This window comes from Tympanuchus pallidicinctus, unplaced genomic scaffold (assembly GCF_026119805.1).
Source record: "Tympanuchus pallidicinctus isolate F22 unplaced genomic scaffold, pur_lepc_1.0 scaffold8, whole genome shotgun sequence".
NCBI classification, from domain to species: Eukaryota; Metazoa; Chordata; class Aves; order Galliformes; family Phasianidae; genus Tympanuchus; species Tympanuchus pallidicinctus.
In genome coordinates, this window is record NW_026294802.1 from 30205907 (window position 1) to 30228871 (window position 22965).

The window sequence follows — 22965 nt, forward strand, 5'->3', positions numbered from 1 at the left end:
AAGCCAGCAATCAAATTCTTCGCTGCACTTTTCCTGACAATTTTTTTTTCCTAACTGAGCAAATTTACCTCTTAAAAATGCTTTTGATGCTCAGACACTGACAATATTTAAGGCCCATCAGTATAAATTACTCTCATGCAATCCCAGAAGAGAATAAATAAAAACCAATTCCACCTTGCCTCCCACTCCTGAAATCAGTAAGCTAATCACTCATGTAGTTTCAGTCCCATGCAAAAAGCTGCTAGAACTGCAGCTATTCAATCCTATTCATCTGTTGCTGAGAACTGGAAAGCTTGCAGAAAGTTGGAAAATTCGCAAGGCAGGTGGATGTCCATGCTACTGAAAGCAGCAAGATATTCCTATGTGCCACTTTAGCCACTCTTTTAGCTAGTGGTTCTGCAAATGAAGGCTTACATTGAGTTACTTTGGTGTAATTATTAACCACTTGGCTTGGAAACTCAGTCTGATGCTCAGAGAAGTGAGTTATCAAAGAAAAGTAAGAGCAGAACAAACACTGTGAAAGCAAGTACAAATGACTGATCTCCCATAGGCAAATTCAACATCAAATTCTAACAATGTGGAAAACCAGGAATTGTTATGTGGGTTTTAAAAATCAGGCTAAAAAAGAAAAATCAAATATCTGAAGAACTAAAGGTTAAGGTGTGTGGCAGAACAGGAGCTGCCAGATACAGTAGCTAACGCTTTAAGTTAATGTTAAGGAACAGGCAGTGCTTTGCCAGGCCTTTCTGCCAGCCTTGGATTTACCAGCAGGTCTGATTCCATACGGAAGTCCAGTTCACCTCACATCTCAAGGACCTGTACTGTCCTTTAGTGCAGAAGGAAACCATTCAAGTCTCACAGACCCCTCTATGGAAAATGCCAAGCCAAAGATGCTTCTTACTAAGTAAAAATCTTTGGAGGATGGTGATTAGGCTTATTCATTTTGTAAACCTAAGAATGGATCTATCTACTGAAGACTCTCCACAAAAGACAAACATCCAGTAATAAATACATACATGCCGGAAGGAAGCTTGATTTAAATAAAACAGATTTTGTTTTAAAATAAAGTGTTAGGCACTGAACTATACAGTATCTACAAACCTTGCTGCATTTAACAAAGGCAGAATGAAAAGACACAAACAAGAATATAAAATTCAACCCAGAACTGAATGAGTAGATTCTGCTTTTCCCTCTGGTTTCTTTTGAGGTAGGCATTACTCACCACAGATTTAGTAGACTAATAATTCTGAGAACTGTGATGCATTAAAAGGCAATCTATTTTTACAGAGGATAATTAAATTATTTTACATAATATCAGAGCACCACAGAATAGAATAGGCATCTATAATTGGAACACAATATATTGAGTCAAATAAAAATAATGAAGCATTACAGTGACTCTTTGTTACTTAAAAAAAAACTTCCAATGCATCATCTTTTATATTTAAAGCCCCATCATTTGCTCTCCAATTAAAGTTGACAAAGCAGAAAACACTAGCTCAATAAAAATACAATAAGTTTAATTAAACAGAAGGCTAGAAACTGAATTCTGAAGTGATCATCTCCACTGCAATTAGAATACTGAATAAAGCTTAACAGAAGACACTAGTGCAAGTTTCCATCTTGCCTTTTTAATATTAACAGTAATAACATGAGCAAATGATTCATAGCCAAGCATGAAATGAGAGAAATTTTTCCAAGTATGTGACAGGCCTGAAGAGAATCATTTTTACTAAAACTATCTTCCATTACTTCTCTCTTTTGAGATGCTGCATTATGTATAAGATTAACATTCTTAAACCCTGCATCTCTCAAGCAACCTCCTGTATCATACAACTTTTAAACAGTTTCCACCTATTGTGCCAGGCTGACATCACTGCAGGACTGAAAAAGTGGAGGACAGACCTCTACCTCTCATACCCTAAAGACAGTTGGCACTGAGGATAACTTCTGAGTATCAGTGAAATAAGTCATTCTTCAGACTGCATGCAAGCTATTTTGCTGAGCAACAAGGCAATCTTGCAATGTGGTTTCAATTTGAGGATATTTTTTGCAAGTAAGCACTGAAGATTCTCCTGGCCAGAAACAGACTAACAGAGACTGACACATCCTTGACATCTAAGGAAGAAAGCAGCAGGTCATCTTGGAGCATATATTTTCTTCTTGTAAGGAAGACTGCTAAATGTATTCTTTTAAGCGTTCATCACATATGAAAACCGCAATTAATGAAGAAAATTCACGTTCCTTCACAGATGCAGAAATGAAGCACCAAGCATTTTTATCCATGCAAATAAATCATCTACCATACGGCCACTGGAGGGCCAGAAAACACTGAGGAAAGGGCAAGCTGCTACGCTCTTTCTCTTCCTCTTTTGAAAAAAAAGAATATAATTCATTACTTCCATTTCACACCACTCAGCGCTTTGCTGCACACAGCTGTAGATCTCGAAAGACACTCCTGCACAGCACAGGTTAGCTACCTTGCACGAAAGAAATCTTTCTGTCTCAATGATTGATAGCACAGAATTATCCACTATCATCTATTCAGCATGAAATAGTCTGAAACGGATAAAAATATCAAGACATAACTGAACCAAGTTCAACCTGCAAAACATTCACAATCAGAATGCAATAAATTTAAAACTAAGAAAAAAAATACTATCTTGAGCACATTCAGGTTAAACATTCTTTCACTAGCTTGAGTTAAAACATACTGTAAACAGGGAAAAATTTTGTGGGGTTTGTCCAAACATTGCTTTTATTCACTGTAGATATTGTAAATATTCTGAAAACAAAAGCTTCTGCAAGAAGGTCACTCTTGCAATTTAAAGGTATTATAGAGCTTATCAGATTTCTCACACATTTCCTCTATAGTCTCAGACATAAACTGTCAGTCTCACAGCTGTTGCCACATTTTCACCCTTTGAGAAACACCTGATTATCTGGCAATAGCGAGTCTGTATACAGAGAAAACAAATACACTGAGAAGCCTTCTCAGTGGTACCTGCTGTTGCAAAACAAATAGTTGTCACAAAGAACAGTTACGAGAAAAAAACTGAACCATTGCTTGTAAATACTAAACAAATGGTAATCACAGAGTAGTTTCTGCTGTAAATCATACTAGATGTCAAAGTTATACAATAGTCTTAAATCCTACCACTTCCCAATTATGATGTGTAAATATCTATACAATTTAAAGCTGTCTTAATTGTGAAAGCACAGTGGTTTTATTTTGAATATTCAGTAATTCTAAACATCACCTCTTACACAATACCATACATACTAATGAAATGTTCTATGTAATTAGTTTAAAGTTAGACTAATTTGTCTAAACAAGGCCATCTTGTTTAACCTCTAAACATTTTTGCTTGTTGTGAAATAAAGTTGTAAGCATTTTTCCAGAGTGAAATAACCACCTTTGCCTCAGCACACACAGCATATTTAAACCCTGTAATATCAAAATCAAAAATATAATCAAAAATCTTGAGATAAGAATATTCAGTCTTCCATGTTAACTCAAAAAAGTTGCAACGAAAGATGCTACGCTGGTGGAAAAGGCAGTGTGCATGATCTAGAAACAGGACTTCTGGTTTCCCAAAGCGGAGCTCTAAAGATAATCAGGGCCTCAGAATGCACCAGTTGCTGCAAATCACTGTCTGAGCACAGACATCTCAGTAGCTGTTACAATGACACTCTTAGTCACAATATTTTTGAAGTGTTACCTGCTACTTGTGCCAATTTATCATGAAGTGCATATAAGCTGTTCATCATGAGACTTATTTCAGCTTCCTAGAATTACAAAAAAAAAAACCATTGCATTAATATTAAAACATTACTAGCATGAAATTTTCTTACACTTAATCCAAAAATGTTATACATCATCAGAAGAAAGAATTTTGTTTTAAACACTTGTACAGGTAGAAGACTATAATAACATTTCACACATCAACAAAACTTAAGTTAGAGATTCTGAAAAAAGTATTCACGATACTAATTTTTCAGATCTTGACTGAAACTGAACTAGATTGCTGCCTGGAATCTGTTTGCTCAGCCAATTAAAACAGACAGCTCAGAAGGTTATTTTAATAGCGTCGAGAGAAAAGTGCAGTGACCTGCTGCAGGAAACCTGCTTTAGCAGGGAGTTGGACTAGACAATCTCCAGAGTCACTTCCAAACCCTACCGTTCCGTGACCCAAAAGAAGCCAGGTGGGTCTTTTTTGAAAGCTACTATGTAAAAATAAAAGTGAGCTTTATTCTTAAGTGTGGATGGTGACACCACACATGGACAATACTGGAGTATCATATGGCCATATTCCCCATGTAAGACTCACAGACAACAAAAATCTGATTTTGCTGTCTCCAAACTACTGTAATTTTTTAAGAAAAGCCATAATTTACATCATCTTTTTAGGGCTTCCTGCATAGACTACTTGTATAAGGCCTATTTACCAATATATAAACATGAACACCATAGCAGTGTTACTTTATGACAGATTTAAACTTCTTTAACAAGACATTGAGCCATTTCATTGAAATTCATTCCAAAACCTTTTATATTGGACTAAGTTACTCAAAATATGAAGACAAGGAACAAGTTAATTATTTACACTTGAGTACCCTGAAGGCCACTGCAAAAAGTTGTGGATTGCTGTTTTGAAGCTGGCTCTGATTTCCAGGCAGAGCAAAATGGTTGAGATAAGACAAGAACCTTTATTCAGAAAATGTGCAAAAGACAGTTTTCCGGTCTGTTCACCTTCTGGTTTTACTTGCATTGGAGAAAAAAAAAAAAAAAAAAAACCACGTATTTTTAGCATAATTCCCTGCTGCATGAGTGCAGTCTGACAACATTTTAAAGACTGAATAGCTCCAATTATTTTCCATAAGAAAACTGCTACCAAAAGGGAGAACACTTTTCATTGATCAAAAATTTGACAGATTAATTCCCCACAGACAACAGTAGAAACTGCCTCTTGTACTCTGGTTCTACAAATCCACCACAGTATTACAGTTGGTACTACCCAGGAAGTTAACCAACCTCGTTAACCCATTTCCTGAATGGAAAATATCAGCCCTTTAACACAAACAGCAGTGCTCTAAGTTCAGCTTATTTGCCTGTCAGTACCTCAGAAAATTCACAAAATTTAATTTGTTCTGAAGATTCAGTATAAGTTTCTTCACAAAAACTAGATATTCAATGAAAATATGCAACAACTCAATTGCAGAGCTCAACTTAAAAGTTACCTAACACAAGGTAACTTAAAAGTTACCTAACACAAGGTAACTTAAAAGTTACCTTGTGAAACTTTCACGTACATGCCAATTAAAAGCAGATCGCTGTTTGCAAGCCAGCCAAAAAGACTGAAGGACCCTAGAGAGAAACACTAAAATGCAAGTTGCAGAACTGAGACTAACTACCTTCCATGGATCTCAAAATAGGTTATCCTGATATTTCAGTTGAGAGAGCAAATAGAGCAACTAGCAGTAGCATCGATTCAAAGTGAAAGAGGCAAGTTTTCAAATGCATTTTCTGAAGACAACTAACCCTTGGCTCTTCTGCAGTACTACCTAAGACCATAAAGTCTCACAACAATCATCTCATCAGTTGTCCTTTCACAGTTGAGAAACAAATGGTAGAAGGAAAACTGATCAACTCAGCATCAAGAAGATCTTAGAATATTTTTTTCTCATACGTACACAACACAAATTAGGTATCATTTTCTCATTATATAAAGCAACAAGCATGAGACAGCCAAGTCCTGTAATCCTATTTTCATCCCGAAATCAAAACAAAAAACTTAAAACATTCAAGTAACAGAAATGGACTAATCTCATATGAAACATTCAGAAACCACACCATTCTGATGAGATCACTATGGCTTTTACAGAACCATTTGACAGAGTGAAATCTCAACATTAAATGTTTTTACTTACTTCTATGCTTTGTAGTTCTCCACTGAAGGGATTCTTGACTATCAAAAAAAAAAAAAAAAAGAAAGAAAAAAGAATTCATTCTATAGTTTAAAAATTGTTTTTAAAAAAAAAAAAAGTACATCATCACTGCGATTTTGTAACAATGCTGTATTGTTTAAATAAAAACAAACAAGTCCATAACGTGAGAAATAACAATTAGGCAGCTATTAGCATTTGACATAAGCTCCACATTTTACATCAGGCTACAGCAGCATTTAGGTTAAACCAGAATTCTGTTTATCTGCATATTTCACAGTTGTTTGCATGCAAAGAAAAATATGCTTGTCATTTGCCAAACACTTGCTTTAATGACTCAACCACATTAAAATCATAATTTGAAGGCTTTACATACTTCAGATATCTATTTAAAAAGTATGACTATTTTTTTTTTTACTATTATTAAGCCATAATCCACATACAGAGCTGTACAACTACACGGTACTTAATGTATTGATGGAAGTAAGAGACAACACATTGAGGACTTAGGCGAGGAGTGCGATGTGCCTAAATGACTATTTTATTCTAAAGAGAACAGTTTGTACAGCTCCCCAAAGCATACGCTTATCTGTTATATTCCTCTTGGCTACAGCAATAAATTCCTCAAGCAAGAGAAACTGAAGCTAGACACATCAACTGCACTCAAAAATGACTGCCTGGTAACTGAAAAACTACCAAGGCAGGAGGAAAACACCATTAAAGCACAGTATCTTGCCTTTCTAAGCTATGAACTCAGACACCCACAGACTGAGCTTACACAGCAGTGAGCAGTTCCGTGTCCTATTCAAATGGGAAACGAAATTTCTACTGGCCTCAGTTTACCAAGCACATACACAATCAGGATAAAGAAAACATCTTGGGAAACCTGGCACAATCTTGAAGGTCTGGATTAAGTGCCACCATATTGATGCAGAAAGCACACCAAAAATGGGCATGTACATGGGACACACTGCTTAATGCATTTCTACAGTCCAACCTTCTAACTGAAGCACAGTAAAATACATGCACTGTCTTAACTGAAGTCCAAAATAAGTAACTCCATTTACACAATATGGTTAGCCTCCACTCCCAAGGCATCACACCTGTTTCCACTGCATTCCTGGTTGCACCTGAAGGCACCCAGCAACAGTCTGTGATACAAACCTGACCCACACAAAGCCCTCCCACACAAAGTTCTTCACAATGCATCACCAGCTGCCTCCTGGCAGCCAGCTGACTGACAGCATCCTAAACCACATAGGATGACTAAGCTAATCGATTAGTTTAGTCACAAATGGGAAAATCAATAGAAATAAAGGTAGAGACACTAGATTTCTATAAATTTGAAGCAGGATTTCTCATGTATGGGGAATGGAAGGTACAAAGGAATTGAAGTACCAACTCATAAAGCAGTGGTTCCCTGACCTTTGCCATATGTAAAGTTACTTGGATATGTAACTGCAGAAGTCATAATGTCTGTAAAACAGTGCAACTTACATTACCTGCAAAAACTTCCAAAGCACTTCTGCCAGGAGACAGATGTTGACCCACTTCACCTTAATTTTGAAAAAACAAGCAGAAGCGAGAATGATTACGGATTTATTACTCCTATATGCAGTGGTGATAAGGAACGATTAGAGCCAACAAACCACGTGGGGCAACAAAAATGTTTTCCGAGTAAAGAAAAGAGTCTGACCCTTTGAAACTCTGCAAACAAGAGGCTGTTCTTGTGTCTAGGCTCAGAAGTGTGTCACTTGCCCAAAGCAATAAATAAGTTCACTTCCTCTGACACCAAAGGAAAAAAAAACAAAAACAGCCCAACACAGGGCCTGGGTTATATAGACCTAAACACTTACTTTGGATATCAGACTAATAAATGCTAATAGAAGCAGAGGATGTTCAAATGAAGCCTTATAGTGCTTCAACTTCATTCCTTCAATGCAAATTCTCCAAGACTGACTGCTGAGCTATCAAGCTACCAACTTTACAAAGCTTGTATGTATTTCATCATTAACTCCGTAGAATGTTTCCAGCACACTCAATTTTTAATCTCAATAGCCTGAAATGGAATTAGAGACAGCTGAGGCTCTACATGACTGCCAACATCCCAATTTATTTGTTACGTATCCAGATTGGGTAACAATGGGCTTTTTCCAAAGTCAACCTTATTGTACATATATGAAAACTTGACTGCATGATTTTAGATGCAGGAGAGACCTGCAAGACAGAATAGCATGTAGATTTCCATATATCTGACAGACGCGTTTCAGAACTGATGAAAGCCATGGAATACAGTATAAATACAGTACAAGCACAGCTGCAAAGATGCCAAATGAAAGCTGCCAGCTGCAGTTCCATGTACTGCAACTAAGCAAAGGCAGTGGTGTTCCTGTGTTCGCACTGAGATTGGGGAAGTTGTGAAGTCAGACTCTTAGGTGAACAACTTCATATTTGGGTAAATAGAAAGACTGCCTTTATGAAGCATCCAGATGAGATACGCCAACGTTCCAATGTTTTCCTCTCTTTCACGAAGACAATATGACAAAAAAAAAAACAAAAACAAAACAAACAAAAAAAAAACCACAACAAAAAAACCCACTTCCCTTCAAAATGATTGAATCAATCCCTTTATAAATTTGTGATTTTATGGGCAGTTAACCAGTACAAGAGAGAGACATTCCATGCAAGATGTTAACCTAGCTCAGGATGCTCAATGCCTTAAGAGGCAAGTATGCAATGTGCTACTGCAGCAACTTATCGCCTATGTGTGCAACTGACAGCTGTTAAGAAATCTGGATCTACTTACCACTTAAACTTCATTAACTAGAATCAATAAGGCCCCTCCTTAACTACTTCTATTTCTTTATTATTTTCAGTTCTGTTCACAATCAAAACTCTGACCAAACCATCTCAGTTGCCACAGCCTCTAGTGCAAAGTTTTGATCAGCTGCCCCAGTGCATCTCTGTTGCTTCAATGCATTACATTCACATTACTGGTTCAAAAAAATTTTCTCCAAAGTTACTAAAATACACAAGTTTATCTTAACCAGCAACAAGTCCTTACTCTACCAAAGCAAGTATTAATAACTAATTGCTGATAGAAAGCTTTCTTATGTGAACATATACTTCCAAGGCTTCTCAAAGAGGGTTCAATATCTCAGCCATACAGCACTGACTAAGAGACTTCAAGTGGCTTCTCTATCAAGCTCAATTTTTTATAAGCATCAAAGAGCTACATCTCCAAAAGAAATGAACTAGCTGAGTGTTCTGCATGGAGGTTTGCTATCCTGGAAGAAGAGCTGTTTTCCTAGCAAGGCTTTCCCTTGACTGATAACAGGACTATTTAACCTGAGTCAGAAGAAAATAAAGTATTTCTTTCTTACAAAGATATTGGAACAGGAAGGGACATTCTATTTAAATTCCATTTTGAAGAGGCAATCTTATTTAAACGCTAGTTAATAAAAAACAAGACAACAAGACTACTGAAAAGCCTGTGAAATTAATATAAGCAGCACATAAATGTTTTTCAGATTAACTGAATGCCAATACCTCTAGAAGCATCTTTCATATGTACCTTAGTTGGGGCAAGCTGTCAGTGATGACTTACAGTGGCAGAACTGCTTGGTCTCAAAGAACAAAAAATCACCTCTCTAAGGGTCACAGTTCCAAAGCATTCCAGCCAAAGCTGTCAGCACAAACACACCAAGTATCACAGAAATACTCAATTTTAAGAATACAAATGCGGTCAGTGTCAACACACAAGGTTAATTTCCAAGGGAATACAGCAGCTGTCATCTTAAAAGCAACAATAAAACCACTCACTGGCCCCAGTTTCCTGCCTAATACATTGGTAACAATTGCAGACAGTGTTTACAAAAGAATCCTTCAGTTTTTCCACAAGGACAAACAGAGAGCACAAAGTGGGATTTCTCCTCTTTGTCAATGCATGCTTTAACAGACAAGAAGCCGTAGCCTAGCTGCAGATATTTGTGAATGCAAAAGTCAGCTCTTACAGAGCCCTAATAGGCCAAGTTCCAAAGACTGACACAGCTTCACCTAGCAAGAAGATATGTACAAACATCTTAAGCAAGCGTATTTTTTTTTAGGATAGATACGAATCACTAAGGCAGTACAAAACTACGGTCTGTGTTTATTTTCTGGTCACTAAAGTTGGTTGAAGAAAAAAAAAAGTCAATCCTTCCACAACAGGCATCTAGAGCTGCAGTACCTTGTCCTGAGCTGCGTTACCATTCTTGCTGTCACAGCATTCAACACTTCAACAGATATCAAAACTGACACATGAAGAAACAGTCACAGTGGGACAAACCGAGGACTCGTGAGCAATGTCAGGAAGGTTTTATTCTTCTGCTCTTAACTGGACAGAGAAATCAAGAGATCACAAGCAAAAGCAATGATCTGAGCATAGGAATATTGATACTTCAACAGAATATTCCCCTAGCCATCAACAAATTTTCACCTCAAATTTCCTGAGTCAGACAGAAGTTTTCTTTTCCTACATGCATCAGTAACAGTGTACTTTTCCCCACCAACTCGTGTAATCTTCCATTAAAGCCAAGCTTCAGCAACATAAGGGACAGAGTTTCACAAGTTAACGTGAATACATGAAAAATCATTTGCTTTGCTTTTTCTGAACCTGCCACTTGCCAACTTGAGAAATTCCTCCTCATATTACAGGAAGCAGTGAGTAATCAGACTGCATTCAGCTCCTCCATAATACTCACCCCCCTTACTTCATTCCCCAGTCCTTACTCTTCCACATGGATGAGTCCTACCCCTCCTTGCTATGACACCCATGTGCCTTCAATCACAGTACAATTCTATGACTTTTTTCAGCTTGGCTTTTCTACTTCATCTTTTCCACCACTGGGAAACAGACGTAGACACTACCCAAAAGTAAAGGAGCACTATGGATATTCTCAAATACATATTCTCAAGTGCACTTTGTGCTCAATTCTCTTTCTCAAAACTGCTACCATTGTGTTTGCTTCTTGACCACTACTGAAAATCAAGTTACCATTTTTGACAGAAACATTGTAATCTCATAGTCTACTTCTGAAAGAACAACGATTTTATAAACCAAAAGCAACTTTTCAGTGCAACTTTAAAGAGTTGTAAAGTCACATTTGCAGAATGAAACCCGTCAATATTACTTCTGAAAGTGATAATTCAGGAAGCACTAAATGCCATCTCCACGAGGATTCAGAGACAATTTACAGCAATGCAAAGTTCAAAGTCAGTAACTTCCACAGAAGCGAGCATATTTTCCCTACAAAGAGAAAATTACTTTTCTCTCCATCTACTTAGACACACACAGACTAACCCCAAAGTATTAGTCTGACTTTTTTTTTTTCTTCTTCCAAAACTTGTCCTGGAAAAGAAGACTTGTGCTCAATCAGAGGATAGCCTAAGGGTTTCCATTCATTTTCTCTTCATTAGAAAAAGAACGAAACAAAAATACAGATAATGTTAACAAAAAAAAAAGCAACAATGCTGGAAGCTCTGCTATCCAAAACAGACCTCTGTGCTGCCTTGGAAACAAGCTGTCATTAATTTTGTAGTTCAAGTACTTTCAACATCAACCAAAGGCTCAGCCATTTTATTTTTGGTAACTCAAATCAAGTACTGATCCTACCTAGCAACACATCATGTATGTGTTAGACAGCTCCTAGTATGTCATCTCAACGGTCCTAAACCTTTAAGTTTGGAGGGAGGAACAAAAACTATTACAGCTCCTAAGATGTACATAATAACAGGATGTCTACACGCTTTCTGTAACAAACTTGGAAGGCACTCCTTTTAAAAGCCCAAGAGGATGTTTTACCACAAGTACGTCCTATTTAAAGTAAACATGTCAGTCCCTTCGTGATTCCAGAGCTCCATCTTTCAGACAGCTTAAACAAAATAATCCTGCCTTTATTTTCCTCTCTGCAATTACTCAATACTCAAAGCTTTCTATGATCTCCAACTCCAGATTATTTAAATTCAGGTGGAAACCACTTTGAATGAGTAGATCAAATATACATGCTGTTATAAGATGACACAAAGTCACACATAAAGCCAAGCAATTCCTTCACCACAGATATTCTTCGCTTCAGAACAGGTTTTTGTACTTCTAAATCAGTACATACATAAGATGAAAACAAGCTGCTTGACAGCAGCAGTTTGACCACTCCTTGGCTACGCTCTTTTTGAACAGTAGTGCAATCTGCCAAAAGGACTGGAGAATTCTAAAAGGATGTTAAGGAAAAACAGAGCTCAAGTCAGTTTTCGAGCTGTCTCAATCAGTTCAGTGAACTTTCATTAATAATTTTCTCTAGTATTATTTGAATTAATCCTGCACTCGAATAGGCGAGATAAGGGTTGATGAAACAACCAAATTACTTCATTATCACTTCTTTTCTGACAAAAGCCTCCTCTCAAAGAATCAAAGTTATCTTTTTGTGACAGACATCCAGATATTTTTCTCTCTGCACTAGTAGTAGCAAAGCCCTCATTATTTTAGGTAAAAGAACATATATATATAATATATTAAAAAAGTATATAAAATATGTACATATATAAAATATATATTTAATATATATATATTTATATTTTTTTATATTTATATTTTTTATATTTATATTTATATTATTTTATATTTATATTTTTTTAAAGTTCTTCGCTGCTTCTTAAGTGGGGTCAAAGGGGAACTCTCCATATTTCAGTCGTATCGCCCTACAAAAACCATTCAAATGCATTCTTGCCTATTCAAATACTGGTGAACATAGACCTGAACACTGAGAGATTCTATTAATAGAACCACAGCAATTCAGCCCATGTTTAAGGTGACTAGCATTTTGGGAGAGCTTCTCATTAGATTTGAGGGCTGGAGCACCTTTCCTATAGAGAAAGGTTGAGCGAGTTGGGATTGTTGGAGAAGAGAAGGCTCCAGAGTGACCTCATTGTTATCTTCCAAAACTTGAAAGAAGTTACACGCAGGACAGACTTTTTACACAGGTAGACAGCGACAGGACAAGGGGGGATGTATATAAACTCAAAGAGATGATGTTTAGGCTAGATGTTTGGAGGAAATTCCTTTCTCAGAGGGTGGTGAGACAATGGCACGGGCTGCCCAGATAAGTTGGGGATCTCCCATTTCTGGAATTGTTCAAGGGTGGCTTGATGGGTTCACAGACAGACTGATCTAGTTGTTGGCAACCCTGCCCACCACAGGGGGTTGTAACTAAATGATCTTTGAGGTCCCTTCCAACTCAAGCCATTCTACAATTCTGTGATTGAGTTTCATCTGAATAAAAACAATACTTCCATTTTTAGCGCCTTCATTATTTATAAAAACTCTGGAAAGTCTATGTTTCGTGCTTAAAAGATACATTATTTTGATCTGTGTAACGTCTATAAATACTCCAGCATCAGAAAAGTGAAACAGAAGAGCAGGCTATCAGTTCTTAAGAACTTCACTTGTCTTTTTTCTTAATAAATCATAAAATAAATCCAAAACTTAAACAGTTGCCAAAACACCAATGCTGGCTTTAGAGCAAGTTTTGACTACAGTGTTACCAGTCTATCAACAGTACTACTGGTGAGAACCCGCTGTACTAAAGCACCCACTGCAAGTTACTGTGTCTACAAAGAGAATGGAAGACCTTGAAAATAACTGCAAATAGGCATATAATGATAAAAAAAGGTAAACAAACCCACACCAGAATCAATGCCGCTACACTGTGAAACAAACTTGAGAATAACCATATCCACTAGAAGGTAATACTGCAATCTAAGTCCCTGCTTCTGTCAAGAGATGAAAAACTCAAGCAGAAAAGACTGTTCTGCACCTACACAACTGCAGTACAGCTACATCAGAAGTATCAAGCGCAAGCCACCAGATGCTTACCTCAGTATTTCCAGTTAACATGCCCACCCAGAAGCCGGTCTTCACACCTAATACTATCTCGTCTGTGCTTACATTACTCTCAGTGGAGCACGCTCAGTAGAAGAGCAACTTGTACAATAAACATTTTAATGTGCTCTTGTTATGTTTAACATACATGTTTTATAGCAATGGAATTTGCACGCACATTCTTTTACATTGCATTACAGAACACACTATATTTCAATGAGGAAACACTTCTCAGTGTTCTATTAGAAAGAAAAAAGCTTGGAAGCGCATTTGCAATGCACTGTAAAAATTTGTTAGTATAACATTCCTTGCATACATATACACAAATGGTCTGCATTACGGGCTAGTGTTTTATGTAGGAGAAAACACTAAGGCTGCATTTATTAGCAGATGCAAAATATTATCAGGAAAAACATTATATTTTAGACACCTCCCAGAACTTTACAGGTAAAGAATACTTTCGCCTGCAAGAGAACCACAACAGGCTTCTGTATTAACTCTTCTTTCTTCTCTGCTCCCTCCCAAATATTTTAGGTCCTTGTACATCATAAGGTCAAGAAAAACCCAAGACTTCAATAAATGAACACTGAAATGGAAAATATATTGAGAAGCTGTGAAATGCCTCCCTGAAAACACTGCAGCAGAGGCAGCTCAAATATCAGATTAGGAAGCTGCCTGGCTTTCCTCAAGCTCCCAAGTTCAAGCTGGAGAGCAAACCGGTAATGCAAGTGTTATTAAAACACAGAAGGTTTAACAATTATTGGGAAGTTGCAATTAAATATTAAATACATTGTCATTCCCCTAAGGGGCCAATCTGCATAGAAACACTCCTCCTCATCTTGCACAAGCAGAAAGGAAAGATTCCTGTCTTGAAGAGAGTCCAACATAAAAATACAGTCAACCTCTTCTTCCAAAGACTTCAGTTACAAAGAATTAGTATCATGCTACAGAACTATGAGCAGCTTACAGCACCCAAAGATAACATTCAAACAGAGAGCACTGACAGAAGAATCCTTAAAAGACCCTCAATCATAAGAGCTAAGCCATTAACAAATTCAAGATAAAGATCACATTGGGAATTTTTTCTTTTCAAAAGTGGTGTTCTGCTGCGCCTTTGTCCCTTTAACAGTTCAGCCTGGTCTGACTATCAGCACCTGCAGAGAAAGAAGTAGCACAACTGCTAAACAATGGTTCATAACCTATACACAGCCTGAAAAGAGCTGCAAACCTCTGAGAATAGTATCCTGGTGTAACCTACGGAGAAAGAAAGCTTTCTCTCCACTGTGTAGGTGATACAGATATAGCTGCTAGGGGGATTCGCCTCCCTACAGAGAAGAGCTTTCTGAGAAAAAGCAATAGGCAGGTTACCAAAGTATCCATACTGGCTACAGAGAAGCTGCCCAGTAGGCACAGAAGTTTGTGCAGCTGGAAGCCAGGATGAGGTCAGCAACATTTGAGTGAAAATGAAACAAGTGGGTGATACTCAGCAACTTTCATTTTTACTCAGCTGAAGCAAGACTAACCTTCCATTCTGCCTCCACCAGCACCTGCCCTTGGCTGATAGCTTAACTGGCAGGTTCAAATAGAACTGATTATCTGAAGAGAACAACCAGGCTACCACAGCCATACACCACAGCTGTCCTTAGGCTTAAGGCTTACCTTTACCTCCCACTCTCAGCCCAACAGCCTGTTTGAACTGAGGCCTCCAATTTTGTTATCATAATTGGTTTGTGGTTGTTGTTTCGTTGTTGTTGTTTTCTTCCTTAAATTAAAAAGGCTACGCCTAAGGAGGTGCTTGCGGATTGAGGTGCTGAATCTGGTATATGAGTGCTGGTAATAGCTACTAGTACAATGCCAAGATTTGGGTAAGAAACTCTGCAGTCCCATCTTCTGAACGGCAAAAAACACAACACACCAATTCATTCCCTTACAACAGGGACAGGCAGACCCTATTTGGCCTTTGGACTTCAAAATGGGAAGGAGATGTCCTGGTATTTTCATGCAATTGTTTCTTTCTAGTCTGATCCTCCCACACAGCAATGACGTTACTGCCAAATGGAACATACAGCAGAATAAAACATATCTGGCTTTAACATCTCATTATTTTTTCCTATTTCAAGTGTCACCTACTAAATCCTTAATTCCTAAAATACTAGATTTTATTGTTCCTTCATGAAAAGCATCTTAAGCTGAAGGTCAAGGAAAGAACAATATTTCAAGTTACAAATGAGAAAACATTAGCAGCTGCTTTGTTCAATTCCACAGTACGCAAAGCACATCTTTGCTCAAGGTGAACAAGCTAAAATAGAAGAAGAAAAAGGCTATTGCATTTAAAGACACTGCTCACAATACACTGAGGATCACCAAGTCAGACACACATCTGCCCATGCTGAATGGCTCAGCTCTCAAGAGTACTTAACAGTACAGCTGGTATTTCTGGTTTTCACTGTGTAAAAAAAGTAGCTCAAAAGACACTGTACAGACAATACAGCACAAGGGCTCTCTAGATGTTCTCAACAGTTTCAGATTTTTCTAAGGGTTTATCAGAACAAAAGCTTGTCTTCTTCTCTACAAAATATGAAGTATGCAAACATGAAATACCCTTTTAGATACAGCTCAGACTATCCATTTCCCACAGTTATTCAGGAAAAAAGACCTTTAGAGCTGCTCCTGGGTAAGCATTACTTCATAGGCTTACAGAAAAACTCAAAAATAAGAATTAAGACCAGGTTCTTGTCCAGAAGGAAGTCTGCATTTTCTTAGCTGGGCAAACTCTGCCCTGGGCAGCATAAGCTTCTTTTAAAAATTAAAATACCACACCATGCCTCTCACCTCCAGAAACTTCCTTGAATCACACATCAGGTCCAAACCAATACAGAAACAGACTGATGAATTTGACATCACACTCCACTCTTCAATATCACACTGAGGAATTTCATTAATCATTTTCTCTTATTTACAAAGTAACACTAAACTCCTTCCAAGGAATTTGTAAGAGTGAGGAACAGCCCAAACAGGACAGCCAGACTGGCTCTCCCCCAGTAAATCTGACAGGATTTCCAAGCCTGAAAGAGGCCTCTCAGGGGTTTAATCACACATGCACCACTTGGTCTGTCAATGGAAAGTTAACAAATATCTTCTGTGGTTGTCTGAATAATACTGCTTGAACAAGAACAAACAGCCCACTAAACTTTTAGACATAGGTCAAATGTCAGAGATGATCAGAAATGTCATGATTAATATTTCACCAGTTCCCTGAAAACATGTTGTGAATTAGAAAAAAAAAAGAAAAAAAAAAAGCATATCATAACCAGGAGCATTTTAAGGCAACTGTAACAAAAAAGTACCTTCTGTTATTCGGAACCCCTGACTTGCAGTAAATTCTCCGTTGCTCAATTTCTACCAGCAGGTTTTGCATCAGGTTTAGCTACATTTCTGTTCAATCAACACATTCAGGTAGAGCTGAATTTGTTAGAGATGTGACGTGATATTTGGGAACACTGCACCTGAGATGTGTTTGTCATGCAGCCTGATGACACTGAAGAGGTCTCACAGAATGAGTCTGCTGAGGGATGTTTTGTAGTATAACTACAAAATGACATGATGGGAATTGAGGAGGCTGATGGTTAAGGTGAATGGTTTTGATACACTACCTACTGAAAGCACCCAGAAGCCAACCTAAGCATTAGCAAAATTAGCATTAGCATGGAAAAGTCTAAGGCTTCTCTGCTAAGCAATTCACGTACTCAACTGACCTTCACAGAAAGTGGGGAGAAAATGAAAATTAAGATCCAGATGTTGCCTTAGAAACCTGCCTGTTTTGTGCAATTCATCCCTACAGTCCTCTTGCAATAGTCTTATTCAGTGCACTAACAAGATGCTACCTAAATACAAAGGCTCCTGTACCTTTCCAAAGGTCAGGATGTGTCCTGTATATAAACTCTGTACTGAGACCTATGTGAATAAATGCAGTCTTAGAAAACAATTGTTTTACATACAATCTAAGATGCTGCCTTCCAACTTTTAGTTAAGTAAATGACCTCTATTTATACAATAGAGAAAAACGGGCTAAGGAATTGGTATACAACCAGTCATTTGTCAAGAGTCCTACGTCTTATCTACCACATCATTACTGAAATCCAACTGATCTACTTAGTAGGCTTTAATGCCACTCAATTCAACGTTAAACTTCTTTTAACCTCCCTACCATCTCTTTCAGAGCATAACTCAGTTCATTTAAAAGAGTTAATGGAATTTAAGACTACAAAAAGACACTTGTTTTCAAGGTACACGCATTACAACATGAGCAGAAAACTTGATTTTTCTCTGCCAAAACATCAGAGGTTACATCACTTCTCCAACAAACTAGGCCCAAGAATCATGTTGAGTTTGCCAGCTACACTTTTAGTATGTATGACATTCACTTGCTCCTTTATCCTTTCGTTCCCCACAGCGCACTGGAAACACAGTAGAAATGAGAAATGGCACTAAAACATATGGGTAGAAGTACAGCACAGCAGCAGGGAAAGGGAGACGATTATAATGTCACAGACAACAACCGTCAGTGAAATACAGAAGGCTGTGGCCTTAGCTTCCTCATCCCTAATGTATTTCCTTATTACAAATGGTAAGCTTATTTCTTACTCATCATACAGCATGTTCAATTGTTCAAAAATACTTGATTCAACTTTTCACATCTCTTATCAACATACCTTCAATTCCTCCACCTGGGCTCAGCTTACTGAATTGACAAGTTTCTAAAGATTACTCAAAGCTTCTAGGGAAGAATATCAGCAGTATCTCAGAATAGGTTCGTGTGAACACAAGGCACTTATTTGCCTACACAGAAACTGTAGGAATACTGAGATGACATGCAGGTGCTGTCTTATCAGCTGTGCAAAGAGGCCATACCTGCATGCAGTCAAAGCATCCAGTTTGTCTTATTGTTTCTTCATTTTCCAGGAACAGACTGCGCTCTGACATCAACTGCAAAGCCTTTACATCACCACTTTCACTCAAGAACCTGATCCTTTTTTGTTTATGTTTACAGGAGGGCTCAACAGCAAACATTATAAACTGAAGCAAACTCCTAACAGTAGGAACCTGCATGAGATCTGCTGCAAGTTGTTCAGTGGTTCTCCCATCTGTACTTGCATCCATCAGTATGCTTTTCTGCACCAGTACACTGACCCTTTTCCAAATTTTGTTCAATCCAAATTCTTCAGTAACCATGATACAAGACATGAATAGTTACTTTGATCAGAGGCAGAGCTACCCCTATCCTCATGCATTACAGTTATGGTAAAGGCTTTATCACTTCCTCTTGCAATTCTAAACCTCCCAGCAAAAACAGAAGAAGCCAAGAAGGGACAGTCAGGACAAAGATACTGCTAGACAAAACCAATCCCCTGAAAATCACTATTTCTTTTTAAAGTATCTTGACCAGTCAACGCACTCCCTTTAATCTACCTCAAATCCCAAAACACAAGCACTTTTTCCAATTGACACAGTTATCCAGGAGTTTTTAACACTTAAGGAACACATCCAATGATTACAAAGGACTTTGAAACAGCAGTTTCATTAACAAAAAACTAAAGTACATGCTTAATATACTTTTTTGTTCAGCTTTTTTTTTTTTTGTCAACTGATCAAACAAGGTTGTCAAACAGCAGCTCTGCCACTGCCATTCACATGTTCATATTATTTCTGAAGCACAAGGCAAGAAGCCTGACAGGGATCAGCTTGGTACAACCCCAGCACTCCCGACAGCTTAGCTGAATAAGCATTAAGCCAAAGTTTTGCAACCTAGTACTCCCACGTGAAATACACGTCAGCATGTGTTAAGTGTACAAGTGTAAAAAAACAAGTGGTTTTTTTAGAAACATCAGCAGACTCCATCAATAGGAAGACCGCAGGTATGATTCTCCTTTCCTGCTGGTATACTTTAAGAAACAGTACAAGTTGGGGTTCCTACAATGCTACACTAAATGTACGTCCTTGGGTAATATGGGCTCCTCCTTAAAAGACTTCAACTGTAACCACTGTTGCTGTAACAGAAGAAACACAAGTTTGCTGTTTGCTTTCCCACTTTTGTGCACTCTGCAATGCTCCATAAACATGGAAAAGTTGCAGATCTCTCAGCTCATAAACTGCCCTCAGTTCTCACACCAGAAACCAAATATTCTTTTGTGAAAAGTACCACGTACAAACTTTCAATTCGTTTCTGACAGCTTGTGCAATCAGATCCTGTTAGAGCTCTTCTGCATGCCCACTCCCCAGGTGGGTAGTTTCAGTTCTGATTTCTCATCACTCCACAAAAAACAAACAAACAAAAAAAAAACAGCCTGTGACAGTAATGTCAGAAACACATTCAAAGAACATCTGAAATCATGGCATAAGGAAAGTCCTGCGCATGTCAGCAAATGGCAGTACTCTTAAGGCCTGCATCCCAAGTTAGTTTTACATATTCCAAAGGAAGTACAAACATCTATCTCCTTAAAATACAGGCGTTATGAAGGCAAACCAAGTTTCAACAGTTAATTGTGAAATGCCACAGCACTTCAGCAGTAATTTGCAGATCTGTGCACTTAACAGTCCATCTCTCGTCTTTCACACAGCAACTGTAGCTTTTTAATCAATGAAATTCCCTGCACAAAATTCCATGGACGTTTCAATACATGAGATATTTAGAAGTTTAAAAAAGAAAAAAAAAAAAAGCAAATGGAATGTCAATGGAACAGAATTAAAGCCTTCGAATTATGATTTTCTTAAGTTTCCACTTGCAATATAGACAACTACTAGAGGTTTCCCTAAATTAACATTTCAAAAATGCAAGTTAGAATGAACAGACTAAAGATTGTGCTACCAGAAGTTATGTTTTAACAATTTACATGGAAAGACCAAAATCACTAACGAGACCCCCGCTTCCGAAAGCCTCTCTAAGAACCTCAGACAATACAGAACGTTTCAAATGGAAGATTTACTTTTCTGTTACATCAACCACTCCCAATGCAAAGTACTGGAGCAGAGGGCATGAAAGTAACATAAAATGCCATACCTTTGAAATTACTGCCTTAATCAGCACCTACAGTAATAACCTCACCTTCCAGAAAGTACACCAGGCCTCAAACTAACACCCACTGCTCTTAGCATCAATTTTCCTCGAAAAATAACTTTGTAACTAACTCCCAAAAGTGCCAACAGCTACATGAGATGCTCCAAGCAACACCACAAAATTAAGGGAATGAAATAGGAAGAAATGATGAACTCTTCAGAATTTAAAGACCTCTAGGAAGAAGACAAAAGTCAAATTGACCGTTTTCCTGACAAATTATTATGCAAGATTTCATACAGTGCCATCACATTTAAAGGCAGGTGTACGCGTGATATCTTACAACAAGAGCCACATGAATTAAGTTACCAGTATCAAGCACAAGTAGACCTTTTCATGTATAAGACTGTCAGAGACAGCAAAAGCACAATCTACTCACACATTATCTTTTACGTGAGCTTACAACCATTTATTTCAATAGTTCAAGAAAAGCCTTACAGATAATACATTTATCAGCATCTTAGATAACTAAATGCTGAAAAACTTTACCTCAAGTGGCCACATATAGCTTAGATATAGAAAAATAAGCCATCCTAATTCATCTTTGAACACTGCCTGCCACACATGCAGAAAAACTGAAGTACTTTATAGCTCTGAATAAGACAGTATTTCAACATTTTGCACGATGTGACAACCTTCTTCTGAAGTTTTCCATTTCTTACTTATTCCATTTTACCTAGCCTAAATCCAACCCTAGTACGTTGTTCCAAGCCTCCACTCATTACAAGCACCTCCTCTAAGCTCACATCACAGCCCAACAAACCTGTGTGCTAACACTGGCTGTAGCTGGTGACCAATGTTTTTCAGTGTCACACAAAACAGCACCTTATTTTGACAGAATTTAACATCAGAAAAAGAACAAGACAATCAACTCAAATTTGTCTTGTAACACCACCTTGTAGGAGGAAAAAAAGCAGCTCAAATATACAAACATTTATACACAATCTTCTTACATTCTCACATTAACTGTGATAGTTTGTAGTTGAAAATAACACTTTTCATAATGAAACCATTTGCAAACAACGAAGTCTTGCGTAAAGCCAAGTAAAAGGCAAAAAAAACAGTACCTAATTATCTAGCTGAAAAGTTGTTTCATGAGCTATTCTATTATTTTTAATAAAAATGCACGAATCAATTCTGCTTATATGAAGAAAACAATACATAAGCTCAAGAACTACAGGACTCGCTCAGTTGATGTTCAACTAAGCTTAGGGAACCACCCCAAAGACAACTGGTTTCCTTCCCAGTAGGGATGCATTTTCAGGGCCTGTCTTGTCTTTCTTTTCCATCCTATGGACCCACTGTGTTCTCTTCACACACATACATTCCAGAAGTAGGAATTCCAATTAGTATGTGCTGAGCACATGTGCAAGGCAACTCCCTGCACATTTCCACATTATTAAAAAAAGGAAAAAAGTAGCCTGTGTCCTTCTCCACTTCCTACCAAGAAGCTAGCCACAAAAATGGCTGTTTGTTTCCTTTCAATGGGCCCTACCCCTCAAGCCCAGGGCTGCAAGAAAGGAGGACAGAAGAAACGTGAGTGCCAAAACCAGAACACTTCCTCAGAAAATCCACTTTCTAGAGTTCCTCTGATAAAAGAACAAACAGAAGCAGGCCAAGGACTGGTTTAATTGAACTTCTGAGCAACCCTGAACCACCAGACCTTTGGCTGAGCAGCCAAAGAAAAGCACAAATTCCCTGCTTGCTAGGTCCATCCTTGTCAACTTTAAAAACAATATAGACTCAAAACAGTGATCCCACATTTCTGTAGGAAAGTTCACACATTAAAACAAAAGGGATTTTTTTTCCCAAGACAAGGAGCTCAGAGCATTTATTTTCTCAGCATTACTGTTGCCTGCACAGTTGAGACATTCAGCTTTACCAATCAGCATGACAGGGCAACTTTTAACCATGACTGTCACAGTTGGGAAGTTTACCCTAGGAGCTGAAAGATCATCTTCTCTATTAAAATAACCGGATTTTAAGAACTTAA

General features: G+C 37.8%; 1 protein-coding gene across 4 annotated transcripts in view; it reads right to left on the reverse strand.

Annotated features, from left to right (window-relative positions):
- LEMD3 (LEM domain containing 3) overlaps positions 1-22965 on the reverse strand; it is a 48553-nt gene that overhangs the window by 22481 nt on the left and 3107 nt on the right. For 3 of the 4 annotated variants that reach the window (XR_008202940.1, XR_008202941.1, XM_052669318.1), the window contains exons 2-4: positions 7449-7502; positions 5932-5969; positions 3723-3789 (exon numbers count right to left, since the gene is read on the reverse strand). Coding sequence is in view for 2 of the 4 variants with exons in the window: in XM_052669318.1 (XP_052525278.1) it covers positions 3723-3789; positions 5932-5969; positions 7449-7502 (159 nt within the window). In the remaining 2 variants the exon portion in view is untranslated. The remainder of the gene's footprint in view (positions 1-3722; positions 3790-5931; positions 5970-7448; positions 7503-22965) is intronic. The other variant, XM_052669319.1, reaches the window with a different exon arrangement.